Below are 16,290 nucleotides of genomic sequence, written 5' to 3' on the forward strand. Positions count from 1 at the left end.
AACTGCACAATGTACTAATAAGGCAAAAAAACCCGACCCTCCCTCAGCCTGCAAATGACAGCACATATTCTTTCATTATGCTTCCTATAGTGTCATGCTGATATCACTTCTACCATTTAACCATTGCCCGTTTTCCATTTAAATACTTTAAAGGCCATCGTACTTTTTGCACGCACATGTGCGCGTGTGTTTCCCACCCCCTTCCCTGTTTTGTTTCTTTTTAAATGCTGTTCATCACTAATTTCCTTCGCTTCTGACCCATTGAACGGATTGTTCGACACATGCTGACTGGCCTGTTGAGTGTTTCCAGCAGTTTCTGTATTGAGTTCATTGCTACTTGGTTGTATTAATTTCACTAACAGGGCCTTTACAAGCCTTAACAAGCAATGTCAAATTTTTCAAAAATCAATTTCACTCATGTTATCAACTTTATTTTTGTAGACTAAGCCAGTGCAGTAAGGTCAAAACTGTCAATTATAGATTAGTGCCCCATTTTTAATGCCCTTAAACCAGAGCAGAAAACAACCTACCCACCCCCAATCTTTGAAATATTGGTGGGTATTTTAACCCCAAAAATGGGTGGGTTGGGGTCAGGTGGGAGGTTAAAGTATTAAAAAAGTTAATCCCGACCCCCAGCCCGCCCACTTCTGGGTTTAACGGAGGCGGGATGGGGGGCAAGCAGACAACCTGCTCCCAGGAAACGTTTTTATTTTTATTCGTTCATGGGATGTGGGTGTCGCTGGCAAGACCAGCATTTATTGCCCATCCCTGATTGCCCTTGAGAAGGTGGTGGTGAGCCGCTTTCTTGAACCACTGCAGTCCGTGTGGTGAAGGTACTCCCACCGTGCTGTTAGGGAGGGAGTTCCAGAAATTTGACCCAGCCACGATGAAGGAACGGCGATATATTTCCAAGTCAGGATGGTGAGTGACTTGGAGGGGAACTTGTAGGTGGTGGCACTTTAAATATTATAATGAGACTGGAAGCCTCTGATTTAACATGTTGTGCACGTCTAACTGTGGCCGGCCAGGGATCCCAGGCCTCGGGATTCCCAGCAGCTGCAGCATGGCCCGGACAGCCTTGAGGAGCAATCCTTCTGGGCCGGGAGGAGCAGGAGTGTTTCCCCCTGGCCCCCCAAGCTCCCCCACCATCAGCACCCCCTCCCACCCCCCCCCCGGGTCAGGGCTTGCACCTACCTGTGGTTGCGGCACCCTGTCCAACGCTCCCCACCCGACTGGAAGCCAGCCTGTCATCAGGCTGACTTCCGGGTGGGGAACCAGTCCATGACATCTCACACGCTGTGGAGTTAAAACTCTATAGCACCAGTGCTCTACCGGGTGCACCCTCCACCCCCACTCCCGGCAGGTCAAAAACTTAAACTTCCGGCCACAGTCTCACAAACATGGGTCTGCTGAATAAGAGGAGCAAGCTATGCAAGTTAACATGGGCCATCGACCAATATTGAACTGTAGCACAAAAATAAAAGATTCAATTACAATATTAACCCAAGGCTATTTTATTTTAAAAAATAATTTGTTTTAAAATATAGTTTCCTCTCTTTTACATTGGTCCTACCCTCCCTGCTCCAACTATCTTTATTGGTCAGGAGACTGGGATCAACTAACTGGCAATCAATGCCATGGATACCATCAGTGCAGTTTCTTTGGCCAAACTTGGTCCACAGGAAACCCTTAATGTAAATGGCACTTACCAACAGGATTAAAATCCGATCTCCTAGTTTAGAATCTAGAAGGCCAATTTTCACTCCACCCACCCATGGGGAACACTATGTGTGGGGGCTAAGGTGGCGGAATACTTTGTGCTGTGTTCCCAGCGCATTCCCGCCCGCCCAATTTTTACTTACTCTATTCTAGGGCATAAAAACCCAAAAGGAAAAGTGATCCAACCATGGCTAACAAAAGAAATTAAAGCTAGTATTAAGTTAAAGGAGGAAGCTTATAAAGTTGTCAGAAAAAGCGGTCAACCTGAGGATTGGGATCTTTTTTGAAATCAGCAAAGCGGGGACCAAGAAATTGATAAAGAAAGGGAAAATGGAATATAAGCACAAACTAACGAAAAATATAAAAACGGATTGTAAAAGCTTCTATATGTATGTGAAAAGGAAAAGACGGGCGAAGGTAAATATAGGTCCTTTGCAGTCAGAGACGGGAGAATTTATAATGGGGAACGAGGAAATGGCAGAGAAATTAAATAAATACTTTGTTTCAGTCTTCACGGAGGAAGTCACAAAAAACCTCCCAGAAAAACGAGAAAACCAAGGTTGTGGCGAGAATGAGGAACTTAAAGAAATTATTAGTAAAAAAAACAGTACTAGCAAAACTAATGGGACTAAAAGTCGCCAAATCCCAAGGACTGGATGACCTACATCCTAGGGTTTTGAAAGAGTCATACAGCACAGAAAGAGGCCCTTCGGCCCATCGTGTCCACGCTGGCCATCAAGCCCTGTCTATTCTAATCCCATTTTCTAGCACTTGGTCCGTAGCCTTGTAAGCTATAGCGTTTCAAGTGCTCATCTAAATGCTTCTTGAATGTTGTGAGGGTTCCTGCCTCTACCACCCTTTCAGGCAGTGAGTTCCAGATTCCAACCACCCTCTGGGTGAAAAAGTTTTTACTCAAATCCCCTCTAAACCTCCTGCCCCTTACCTTGAAACTATGCCCCCTGGTTATTGACCCCTCTGCTAAGGGGAAAAGTTCCTTTCTGTCTACCCTATCGATGCCCCTCATAATTTTGTACACCTCAATCAGGTCCACCCTCAGTCTTCTCTGCTCCAAGGAAAACAACCCCAGCCTGTCCAGTCTCTCCTCATAGCTGAAGCGCTCCAGCCTAGGTAACATCCTGGTGAATCTCCTCTGCACCCTCTCCAATGTAATCACATCCTTCCTATAGTGTGGCGACCAGAACTGCACACAGTATTCCAGCTGTGGCCTAACTAGCATTTTATACAGCTCCATCATAACCTCCCTGCTCTTATATTCTATGCGTCGGCTAATGAAGGCAAGTATTCCATATGCCCTTTTAACCAACTAATCTGACTGTCCTGCTACCTTCAGGGATTTATGTACATGCACACCAAAGTCCCTCTGATCCTCTGTCCTTCCTAGGGTCCTACCACTCATTGTGTATTTCCTTGCCTTGTTAGTCCTCCCAAAATGCATCACCTCACACTTTTCAGTGTTAAATTCCATTTGCCACTGTTCTGCCCATCTGACCAACCTGTCTATATCATCCTGTAACAATTTTTGTGTCATCTGCAAACTTACTGATCATACCTCCTACATTCATATATAAATCATTAATGTACACTACAAACAGCAAGGGACCCAGCACCGATCCCTGCGGTACACCACTGGACACAAGGCTTCCAGTCACAAAAACAACCTTCGACCATCACCCGCTGCCTCCTGCCTCTAAGCCAATTTTGGATCCAATGTGCCAAATTGCCCTGGATCCCATGGGTTCTTACCTTCTTGACCAGTCTCCCATGCGAGACTTTGTCAGAAGCCTTACTGCTGAAGTCCATGTGGACTACATCAACTGCACTACCCTCATCCACACACCTAGTCACCCCCTTGAAAAATTTAATCAAATTGGTCAGACATGATCTCCCCCTGACAAAGCTATGCTGACTATCCTTGCCTCTCCAAGTGGAGACTAATTCTGCCCCTCAGAATTTTTTCCAATAATTTCCCTACCACTGATGTTAGGCTCACTGGCCTGTAATTCCCTGGTTTATCCCTACTACCCTTCTTGAATAATGGTACTATGTTAGCTGTCCTCCAGTCCTGTGGCACTTTCCCTGTGGCCAGATAAGTTCTGAAAATTTGCGTCAGAGCCCCTGCAATCTGCTCCTTTGCCTCACACAACAGTCTGGGATTCATCTCGTCAGGGCCTGTGGATTTATCCACTTTTAAGCCTGCTAAAATCACTAGTACCTCATCCCTCTCAATGTTAATTTGTTCAAGTATATCACAATCCCCCTGCCTGATTCCTATACCTACATCGTCCTTCTCCATAGTGAACACAGATGCAAAATATTCATTTAAAACCGCACCTACATCTTGTGGCTCTACACACAGATTGCCACTTTGGTCCCTAATGGGCCCTAATCTTTCCCTGGTTATCCGCTTGCCCTTAATATACTTATAAAACTCCTTGGGATTTTCCTTTATTTTGCCCGCCAGTGTTTTTTCATGCCCCCTCTTCACTCTCCTAATTTATTTTTTAAGTACCCCCCTGCACTTTCTATACTCCTCTAGGGCTTCCACTGTTTTTAGTCCTTTGTATCTGCCAAAAGCCTCCATTTTTTTCCTAATTCATTCTTTGACATCCAGGGTTCCCTGGCATTGTTGGTCCCACCCTTGACCTTTACGGGAACATGTTGGCGCTGTACTCTCTATTTCCTTTCTGAATGACTCCCACTGCTCTGATGTGGATTTTCCTACAAGTAGCTGATCCCGGTCCACTTTGGCCAGATCCTGCCTTATCTTAAAATCGGCCTTCCCCCAATTTAGAACCTTTATTTCCTGTCCACCTTTGTCCTTTTCCATGACTACCTTAAATCTCACTGAATTATGGTCACTGTCACCAAAATGCTCTCCTACTGACACTTCTACCACTTGCCCAGCTACATTCCCTAGAATTAAATCTAGTACCACCCCCTCTCTTGTAGGACTTTCTACATGCTGGCTCAAAAAGCTCTCCTGGATGCACTTTAAGAATTCTGCACCCTCTAAGCCTTTCACACTCTGACTATCCCAGTTAACATGGGGAAGTTGAAATCCATTACTATTATTACCCTATTATTTCTACACTTCTCTGAGATTTGCCTACATGTCTGTTCCTCTATCTGCCCCTGACTGTTTGGGGGTCTATAGTACACTCCCAGCAAAGTGCTTGCCCCCTTTTTGTTTTTAAGTTCTACCCATATGGCCTCATTAGAGGAACCTGCTAAGATATCATTCCCCCTTACTGCAGTAATTGACTCCTTGATTAATATTGTGACACCCCCATCTCTTTTACACCCCCCTGTCTCGCCTGAAGATTCTATACCCCGGAATATTGAGCTGCCAGTCCTGCCCCTCCCTCAACCATGCCTCTGTGATAGCAACAATATCATACTCCCATGTCTTCATCAACACCTTCAATTCATCTGACTTACTCGCAAGACTCCTTGCATTAAAATAAATGCCGTCCAGCCTTGCCATACTCCCTTGTGCCATTTCATATTTGCTCTGCCTTCCAGACTGACTTGCTTTTTCCTCTATATTTGGTTGTGCATCACCCCCTACTATAGCTCCACTCCATATCCCATCCCCCTGCCAAGTTAGTTTAAACCCCCCCCAACAACATTAGCAAACCTCCCCTCAAGGATGTTGGTCCCATTCCAGTTCAGGTGCAACCCGTCTGACTTGTACAGGTCCCACCCAGTGATCCAGGAAACTAAAGCCCTCCCTCCTGCACTAACTCTTTAGCCACGCATTCATCTGCTCTATCCTCCTATTCCTATACTCACTAGCGCGTGGCACCAGGAGTAATCCAGAGATTACAACCTTTGAGGTCCTGCTTTTTAATCTGCTTCCTAGCTCCCTAAATTCTTGTTGCAGGACCTCATCCCTCTTTCTACCTATGTCGTGGGTACCAATGTGAACCACGACCTCTGACTGTTTGCCCTCCCCATTCAGAATGCCCTGCAGTCACTCAGTGACTTCCTTAACCCTGGCACCAGGGAGGCAACATACCATCCTGGAGTCATGTCTGTGGCCGCAAAAACGCCTGCCTGCACCCCTCACTATTGAGTCTCCTACCACTATTGTCCTTCCGCTCTTACTCCTCCCCCTTTGTGCAGCTGAGCCACCCACCGTGCCGTGAACTTGGCTCTAGCTGCACTCTCCAGAGGAACCTTCACTTTCACAAGAGGTGGCCATTGGGATAGTGGATGCATTGGTTGTCATCTTCCAAAATTCTATAGATTCTGGAACGGTTCCTGCAGATTGGAGGATAGCAAATGTAACCCCGCTATTTAAGAAAGGAGGGAGAGAGAAAACGGGGAACTACAGACCTGTTTGCCTCACATCAGTAGTTGGGAAAATGCTGGAATCTATTATAAAGGATGCTATAACTGGGCACTTAGAAACTAATAGTAAGATTGGGCAGAGTCAACATGGATTTATGAAAGGGAAATCCTGTTTAACAAACCTATTGGAGTTCTTTGAGGATGTAACTAGTGGAGTAGACAAAGGGGAACCAGTAGATGTAGTGTATTTGGATTTTCAGAAGGCCTTTGATGAGGTCCCACACATTAGGGCACATGGAATTGGGGATAATATACTAGCATAGATTGAGAATTGGTTAATAGACAGAAAACAAAGAGTAGGAATAAACGGGTCTTTTTCAGGATGGCAGGCTGTGACTAGTCGGATAACATAAGGATCGGTGCTTGGGCCCCAGTTATTCACAATCTATATCAATGATTTGGATGAGGGGATTAAATGTAACATTTCCAAATTCGCTGATGATATAAAGCTAGATGGCAGTGTCAGTTGTGAAGAGGCTTCAAGGGGATCTTGACAGGCTCAGTGAGTGGGAGAGAACATGGCAGATGGAATATAATGTGGATAAATGTGAAGTTATCCACTTCAGTAGAAAAAAACAGAAAGGCAGAGTTTTTCCTAAATGGTGAACGATTGGGGAATCCAGATGCTCAAAGGGACCTGGGTGTCCTTGCACGAGTCACTGAAAGTGAATGTGCAGGTGCAGCAAGCCATTAGGAAGGCAAATGTTATGCTGGCCTTCATTACAAGAGGATTTGAGTGCAGGAGTAAAGAAGTCTTACTCCAATTATATAGGGCCTTGGTGAGACCACACCTGGAGTACTGTGTGCAATTTTGGTCTCCTTACCTAAGGAAGGATATACTTGCCATAGAGGGAGTGCAACAAAGGTTCCTGGGATGGCAGAACTGTTGTATGAGAAGAGATGGAGTAAACTAGGCCTGTATTTATTTGAATTCAGAAGAATGAGAGGGGATCTCATTGAAGCATACAAAATTATTACAGGGCATGATAGGCTGCATGCTGGGAGAATGTTTCCCTTGGCTGGGGAGTTTAGAACCAGGGGCCACAGCCTCAGGATAAAGGGTAGGCCATTCAGGACTGAGATGAGAAGACATTTCTTCACACAGAGGGTGGTGAATCTTTGGAATTCTCTACCCCAGAGGGCAGTGGAGGCTCAGTCATTGAGTATATTCAAAACAGAGGTCGATAGAATTCTGACTAGTAAGGGCATCAAGGGATATGGTGATAGAGCCGGTGAATGGAGTTGAGGCAGACGATCAGCCATAATCTTATTGAATGGTGGAGCAGGTTCAAAGGGCCGAATGGCCTACTCCTGCTCCTATTTCTTATGTTCAGGCATGGGAAAGCCATCTGTCAAGGGGCAGGGGCCTGATTTAAATGGCAGTGTTGTGTTCTGATGCTGTCATCGGGATGTGCATGCCATTGTAACCGCAGGTCCAACTGCGGCCTGCACGGTCTCCGGCCTGCCAGCAAAAGCTGGCTGCAGCAAGGATCCAGGCCTGGGTAGCGGCTTTTTAAAAACATTTTTTTTAAAGATTCCTTGTGGGCCAGGCATGTTCTTCCTGATCCCAAAGGGATCGGTTGACTCTCCCCTGCCATAGGCTTCCCCCCAACTCATACGGATCTTTGTCTATGAAATATAGGGGGAAAAATTGAGTCGCACCCCCTTTGGGGCGCTAAATTCGCCAGGGCGCTCCTGAAAAAATTTGCGCCACCATGGCCGATTTTCCCAGGTAGCGCCAAGAGGGAGGAGGGATGTTACTGGAAGCGCCCCATGTCCCTCTTGGGGGGGCTGCGAGGCAATATTGCGGCGCTGCAGCACGTCACACCGTGGTACTGCAGGCCTTCCTCCCCTTATTAAAGGGTAGGGGCCTGGCGCAGTGCATCCCGGCGCCCAGCTAGGCTACCAGGGATCGGGAGTGCAGGCAAACAAGCCCGGCACTCAAGAGGAGTGCCGGGCTCACGGAGAGCAGCCGGCACCCCGCAGGGGGATTTCATGGGGGCCGGGGACAGCAACGGGGGCAGGTGCTGGCAGGTGGCCAGCAACAAAAACAGCCACCCGCCACCTCTCCTTTAACTAGCGCCGCCCCAGCCGCAGGTAGGCCCCCCTGACCCTGTCGGACATGGCGTCCGGCAGTAAGTCAGGGGGCACTACCGACGTCATAGCTGGCGACAGAGCGCTGTGGGGCGCCAACGGTTACTGCCGCCGCTAACCTCCTACTTAATTTCGCGAGAGACGTTGGTGATGTCGCGCCTGGGCGCTAACAGAAGGCACAGAGCAATCAAATTTTCCCCCCATATTGTTTTATTGTAGTACTTGATAGTGTTAACATCTAGTTCAACTCTATTTACTTAACATGTGTTGATCATAAAATTTCTTGCTATTAGTATGATTGTGCCTTTTACATCTTTACAGTTAGACCATAAGACAAACACTAGAGATACTGGGGGCTAAATTCGCGCCCCGGCTAACATTGGGTGGCGCCCCCGACTTTCCGCCGGACGCTATGTCCACTGGGGTCAGGGGGACCTACCTGCGGCCCAAGATATTGGCTTGCAGCGCCCCAAGAGGGACGCAGGGCGCTTCCAGTAGCACCCCTTCTCCCTCTTGGAGCGCTACCTGGGAAAATCGGCCGTGGGCGGTGCTAACTTTTTCGGGGCGCTAAAATTAGTGCCCCGGCGAAGGTAGGGGCGCTACCCAGTTTTTACTGCCTTTTAAATGACTCCAGGTTTGAGATTTCATTGAACTCCAGCCATCAAGATTTCTCAATAACCAATTTTAATATTTTACTGCCAGATCTTATAGAAATGTCCTGTTTGTGTAGCCCACCCTCCTGCTTCCTTCTTTGGAAGGTCCTTTTAAAGTTAATGACATTGCTGAGTATTACTCAAAGCAATAGAGCTGTGGTTCCTGTTAATCAAATGGCAATTAGAACAGCTTTTCAAATGGTTACTACAGAACACATGAAATGATAACGTAGACTAAAACATCTCATAAGATGGTGTTCATTAATATATCTCATCCAGTAATTTATTAAATTGTTGTTGAATATCATCTCGAAAAAATGTTAACACAGATATAAAATCTGACAGACATGCTTTTACAATCATATTAGCCCCTCACTAAACCACCAGCTCTATATAACATGCACTGATAAGGATACTTCACTAATGAAGAATTCACTTAAAACACTACATATAAGCAATTAATTTAATTTATTATTCCACAACTACTACAGGGAGCACTACAGGCAAAAGAAATCACAATATTTACAGTTCAAGGTTCAAAGTGCCTTCCCAAGGTAAATTGCTACCCCAATTTCAATCCATTATTTTTCAGTGTTTCTTTAATGGCAGTTACGAGACAGGACGTCAAATAGTTTAACGTCTTATCCCAGGCTTTGCATCTACCATACAGATTTGACATTAAGACAACGTTAATAAATGTTTTTCACTGAGATTAGGTTAGGGGTTGAGAATACAACAAACCATAACAGACGATTTAATCTGATAATTTACATCTGTCCAATATTTCCAGATTGCAAATTAAAATTTAAAGGAAGAAAAAAATCTTATTAAGGCTATGAATTCACTAACTTCAAAACCTGTTTAAATCTCTAGTACAAGTCTTATAACATAGAATATAAACTACATGGAAGCAACTTTTTCATAAGTTTTGTTTTCTTTTTTGAGGCAGTCTGTGTATTCCATTCTGGCTTCTTTGCAATGTAAAGACCATTAGCAGATTGATAATGACTATGGGAGTGGTTTGTGAGAGATGTGTCAAAGACAGTAAATTAAGTGGCTGGCTGTCCAATGGTTTTTCATTGATTGGCAGAATCAATCAGTGCAACTGGGATAGTGGTAAAATGTCTTCTGATTGGCTCCTGAGAAATTTGAGCCAAGTGGATAATGGCAAGATGTTTTTTCGATTGGATCAAATTTTTCACACATCAATCAGAAAAAAACAGATCTTTTTGCACTACAGTGGTTAGAATGTAGAACTCGATACCACAAAGAGTAGTTGAGACGAATTGTGTAGATGCATTTAAGGGGAAGCTAGATAAACACAAGAGGGAGAAAGGAATTGAAGGTTATGATGATAGGGTTAGATGAAGAGGGATGGGTGAAGGATCGTGTAGAACATAAACATCGACCGGCATGGACCCGTTGGGCCAAATGGTCTGTTTCTGTGCTGTGCATTCTATGTAATTCACATTTCAAGTCTGAGGTTAACTATACACAAGGCTTTTCATATATTATAAAATATGGATACATATAGTTCGCTATCATGATAGGAATCACTTTTACATCCATTTAGTGGAATAATCAGAAATACCGATCTCAATATTCCATCCACAATTTTGTTCATTGGAGAAAATTATGCTCTTTCAGATTCTTTATACACTCGATATAAATTTATGAAATAAAGTTTATTTCAACAGGCAATATGCAGACAATAGACATGAGTCCACGTAGGTCAATTGACAACTTCACCCAAAGCTCAATACTGTATAAGGCAGTGTGTGCTCCTAGGAAGGGGGAAGATTTACTCTGTTATCATATATGGGTCCTTCATACTCATGCTTAGCATTTTACCATAAATAGTGAACTGAGAAAATCTTTGTCCTCCTGTCACCAGCTATCCATGTTGGCAACTATGGGCTTACAATTTAACATTTTAAAAAGTAAAGCTGCTTTCTGATAACCCCAACAAAAGAACCCGGCGAAAAAAGTTAAAAGGAAGGGGAGAAGTTTTAAATAAAGAGCAAGAAAATATTACAAGTATTGTAATTGGAGCATGCCCGTTGAAATTATTGGGATCGCAACCTGTTAATCACATTTCCATAGATCTTTGTTCTCTTTGCACTTCTAGAGCGGAAAGTTTACTAAGCATTTACCCAATAGTTAAGGTCATTGCTGATACACAACTTTGGTGGAATTTTTCTTCCTTGCTTTTAGAGTAATTAATAGAAAAGAAAAATGGCATCGTTTTTATTGAGATTTAGTTTAACTATTAATTAAATCACTTTAAAAATATTCAGAAACATTCAGATGCACTAGGAAAATTGACAGTGCAGTGGGAGATTTTCGGCTTCTGCCCGAGCCAGCTGAGAAGTCGGTGGAGCAGCTGTGTCGACTGCCCGAAGCTGATGTCGGGAGGCCTGAACCATTTTCAAGTTTGCGCCTCATCTGAATACATTCAGTGAGCTGCGGGCGCTAAATGGGCACCCCGGATGCAGCTCACCAGCTAGGTGGGGGGGGACAACAATGGGATCTTGGCCAGTCGGCAGCAGCTACGGTATTTTTGTGGAGCCAGGAGGAGCTGTGCAAAAATACCACGGTCCACTGTCACCTCTGCTCCTTCCGGCCCTACTAAAGTTCTCTCAAAAATATGTTTAATCCTTGTTTGGAGCAGCTTCCGTCGGTCCCTTTAAGGACCACTGGTTAGGCCTCTCACTGTCTGGCATGAATGGGCGGAGCAAACGGCACGCATACTCTGCCCACTTGTGCCTGAAAAGACAACCGGCACAGAACCCCAATTTGCATTTTTAAGTAGCCTCCTGCCTGAAACAGGCAGTTGTGCTGCTCACCAAATTGACAGGCCTGCCTGAAAATTGCATCTGGTGGGCCTTGGGCCCCCCCCAATTTTCAATCACCAGCCACCTGTTTTTCAGGCGAGAAATATCTGGCTGCCAGTTGAAAATTGCCCCCAGAGTGTCATTAAAGAATCACTACAACCATTTTCTGACACTGTACGATCTCAGACAGATAGTGGAAGGATCTTACATATTATCTGTAAACTGCACACAGTCCCAAACTGCTTACTAGGAGGGCACTCCCTGTCAATACCATTTAATCTGTTGGCAGAATATTATATTTTTATTAATTTACAGTTCATGAGCTTGAAATCAAGTTTTGAGGTTGTTAATTCAGTTTTGGAAAAGAGCATTTTAAAATGATCAATATCAATCCAATCCTGGATGTCACAAACCTTCTGAATTTTTGGGTGTCATTTTCAACTTATCCACCTGGGTGGCAACCTGGTGAAGTGGATTGCTCGCTCATTGTAGAACCTGCACAATTTTCATCCCACGATAGCAATGGGATGAAAAGCGGTCGGGTTCCACAGCAGTGGCCAATCTGCTTTGCCAGGTTATCATCCAACAACAACTTGTACTTATTTAGCACCTTTAACGCAGTAAAACGTCCCAAGGTGATTCACAGGAATACTATAAGACAAAAAATTTGATACCGAGCCACATAAGGAGAAATTAGGGCAGGTGAGTTGTGTGAGGGTGTGATTGAGCAGATCAGTAGCTGCAGAAATGTCATGGTGAATGGAGGGCCAAAGGCTGGACAGTTGGGATTTCGTAAGAGCAGTTGTAAAGAGAGTTGGGAGAGTTTTTTCCAGGGGCGGACACAGAAGGAAGTAGGGTTGGGGGGAAGGGGGATGTAGGTGGAGAGTGATACGAGGAAGTGGTCAGAGATGGCCTCATCTGCGATTGACACGATGGGAGTAGCGAGGCCATGAGAGATGGCAAGGTCGAGGGGGTGGCCGTGAATATGGGTTGGGGAGCTTACATGAAGGGAGAGATAAAGGGAGGATAGGAGACTAGTGAACTCAGAGGAGAGACAGCATGATAAATTGAGATGGAGGTTGAAATCACCAAGGATGAGAAGTTGCTCATTGCAGAGGCTGAGGGAGAAAAGCAGTGAAGATATCTCGGTAATAACATTTTTATGGTACTTGGGTAGGCGGTAGAGAAGGAGAATTTTAAATGAGAGGTGAGAGGGGTGGAATACAGTGAGATGCTCAAAGGCGGAGATGTTGAAAATTACCCTCGTAAGGTGCTTAGATTCAAAAAGATTTACTGCAAATTAAAAATGATAAACAGAAAATCAAACTGATTTTACTAACATGAACTATAATTGAGGTGTAGAGGATAATGAATCAAAGCACTGACAGCTCGCCACACTACATTTATTCTGTATTAGGACACTGGAATGTTCTAAATCCCGGTAGTGTGACTTTGCCTTGACTGTAGATCTCCTCATCTGAACCATGGTTTATACGTTTCACCAGATTTTTCTCAAACATCAATGGGTGGTAAGCACCCATTGTACAGGCCTGGTCTTGGAACTTTTCATAATAATGGCAGAGATCTGTTCGTCTTTTTGAGGGCAAAAATTCATAAACATCCGTTTGGTCGCAAATGGTCATCATTAATAGGATACCTGTGAATGAAAGAAAGACATTATCTGATGGTTTCTTCATCTTTCACTTGCACATTCACCAACAGGTGAGGCTACATTCCAAGTAAAGGATATGATACCAACAGGATAACTTACACTGAGCAAAAAGGAGCGGGTAACCATGGGGAAGCATACTCAGTACAAATCTATCTTTTCTCATATCTTTTGTCGAGGTTGGTTTTAAGTCAGACTTATTACTTATAAGCAGGATGTCTACTTAATGACAGCCCTGGTGCAAGCCCCTGACTATCAACAACAACTTGTATTTATCTAGCGCCTTTAACATAGTAAAAGGTCCCAAGGCGTTTCACAGGAGTAATATAAGACAAATAATTTTGACAGCGAGCCACATACAGAGAAAATTAGGGCAGGTGACCAAAAGCTTGGTCAAAGAGGTAGGTTTTAAGGAGCATCTTAAAGGAGGAAAGAGAGGTAGCGAGGTTGAAAGCTTTAGGTAGGGAATTCCAGAGCTTAGGGCCTAAGCAACAGAAGGCACGGCCACCAATGGTTGAGCGATTATAGTCAGGGATGCTCAAGAGGGCAGAATTAGAGGAGCGCAGATACCCTGGGGGGGGGGGGTTGTGGGGCTGGAGGAGATTACAGAGATAGGAGAGAGAGGTCATGGAGGGATTTGAAAACAAGGATGAGGATTTTGAAATCGAGGCGTTGCTTAACTGGGAGCCAATATAGGTCAGCGAGTACAGGGGTGATGGGTGAACAGGACTTGGTGCGAGTTAGGACATGGGCAGCCGAGTTTTGGATGACCTCAAGTTTACGTAGGGTAGAATGTGGGAGGCCAGCCAGGAGTGCGTTGGAATAGTCAAGTCTAGAGGTAACAAAGGCATGGATGAGGGTTTCAGCAGCGGATGAGCTGAGGCAGGGGTGGAGATGGGCGATGTTACGGAGGTGGAAATAGGCGGATATGTGGTCAGAAGCTCATTTCAGGGTCAAATATGACACCAAGGTTGCAAACAGTGTGGTTCAGCCTCAGACAGACGTTAGGAAGAGGGATGGATACAGTGGCTAGGGAACGGAGTTTGTGGCGGGGACCGAAAACAATGGCTTCAGTCTTCCCAATATTTTATTGGAGAAAATTTCTGCTCATCTAGAACTGGATGTTGGACAAGCAGTCTGACAATTTAGAGACCATGGAGAGGTCAAGAGAAGTGGTGGTGAGGTTGAGCTGGGTGTCATCAGCGTACATGTGGAAACTGACGCTGTGTTTTCGGATGATGTCGCCAAGGGGCAGCACATAGATGAGAAACAGGAGGGGGCCAAGGATAGATCCTTGAGGCACACCAGAGGTAACGATGCAGGAGCAGGAAGAGAAGCCAATGCAGGTGATTCTCTGGCTACGATTAGATAGATAAGAATGGAACCAGGCGAGTGCAGTCCCACCCAGCTGGACGACGGTAGAGAGGCGTTGGAGAAGGATGGAGTGGTCAACCGTGTCAAAGGCTGCAGTCAAGTCAAGAAGGATGAGGAGGGATAGTTTAATCTTTGTCACTGTCACAAAGGATGTCATTTGTGACTTTGATGAGAGCCGTTTCGGTACTGTGGCAGGGCGGAAACCTGATTGGAGGGATTCAAACATGGAGTTGCGGGAAAGATGGGCATGGATTTGGGAGGCGACAAAACATTCAAGGACTTTGGAGAGGAAAGGGAGGTTGGAGATGGGGTGTTAGTTTGCAAGGATGGAGGGGTCAAGGGTTGTTTTTTTGAAGAGGGGGTGATGACAGCAGATTTGTGGGAGAGGGGGACAATACCGGAGGAGAACCGTTATCAATGTCAGCTAACATGGGAGCCAGAAAAGGAAGTTGGGTGGTCAGCAGTTTGGTGGGAATAGGGTCGAGTGAGCAGGAAGTGGGTCTCATGGACAAGATGAGCGCGGAGAGGTCACGAGGGGAGATCGGAGAGGAACTGGAAAAATATGTGAATTCAGGGCTAGGGCTGGGGGAAACCTTAGAGGAAGTTTGGCCTGGGGAAGGAAGGGAAGTGGCAGAGGCAGGTGAACGGATGGTCTCAATCTTAGAGACAAAGAAGTCCATGAACTCCTCACACTTGTTGTCGGAGGTGAGGGTGGAGGAGACAGGGGAGAGGGGTTTAGGAAGACGGTTAGCAGTGGAGAATAGAAGCTGTGGTTTATCTTTGCATTCCAGAATGATTCAGGAATAGTGAGCAATTTTGGCAGATGAGAGCAGGACCTGATAATGCTTTATGTGGTCCAGCCAGATCTGGCGGTGAATGGCTAAATCAGTTGTCCGCCATATTCATTCAAGTCTATGACCCTTGGACTTAAGGGAGCGAAGATGAGGGCCATACCAGAGGGAATGGCCAGGGTGAGAGAGAGAGAGTACTTGTTTTAATAGGGACTAGGGCATCAAAGGTGCTGGTGAGGGTGTGGTTGAGCTGCAGAAATGTCATGGTGAATGGGGGGGGGCCAAAGGCTGGACAGTTGGGATTTCATAAGTGCAGTTGTAAGAGAGCTGGGAGAGAGTTGTTTCCAGGGGCGGATACAGTAGGAAGTAGGGTTGGGGGAGGGTGGAAAGGGAATCTGGGTGGAGAGTGATACAAGAAAGTGGTCAGAGATGGCCTTATCTGCGATTGGCACGATGGGAGTAGCGAGGCCACGAGAGATGGCAAGGTCGAGTGGGTGGCCGTGAATATGCGTTGGGGAGTTTATATGGAGGGAGAGATTAAGGGAGGATAGGAGGCTAGTGAACTCAGAGGAGAGAGAGCATGATGAATTGAGATCAAGGTCAAATCACCGAGGGTGAGAAGTCATTCGGTGCAGAGGCTGAGGGAGAAAGCAGTGAAGATATCTCGGTAATAACATTTTTATGGTACTTGGGTGGGCGGTAGAGAAGGAGAATTTTAAATGAGAGGTGAGATGCTCAAAGGAGGAGAAAGTGCTGGAGGAATAGGGGGACAGACCAAGATG

The 16,290-nt window shown here is 45.4% G+C and overlaps 1 protein-coding gene across 9 annotated transcripts in view; it reads right to left on the reverse strand.

The window, feature by feature from the left end:
* Positions 1-9,289: 9,289 nt before the first annotated feature.
* The window catches only part of LOC147115929 (beta-galactoside alpha-2,6-sialyltransferase 1-like), a 232,320-nt gene continuing 225,319 nt past the window's right edge, over positions 9,290-16,290 (reverse strand). For all 9 annotated transcript variants that reach the window (XM_085990573.1, XM_085990576.1, XM_085990577.1 and 6 more), the window contains one exon: positions 9,290-13,331. In XM_085990573.1, the coding sequence (XP_085846699.1) occupies positions 13,078-13,331 (254 nt within the window). In that variant the 3' untranslated portion in view covers positions 9,290-13,077. The remainder of the gene's footprint in view (positions 13,332-16,290) is intronic.

The sequence above is a fragment of the Somniosus microcephalus genome, chromosome 6 (assembly GCF_052327205.1).
Source record: "Somniosus microcephalus isolate GS21.2 chromosome 6, FLI_Smic_1.0, whole genome shotgun sequence".
Lineage (NCBI taxonomy): Eukaryota > Metazoa > Chordata > Chondrichthyes > Squaliformes > Somniosidae > Somniosus > Somniosus microcephalus.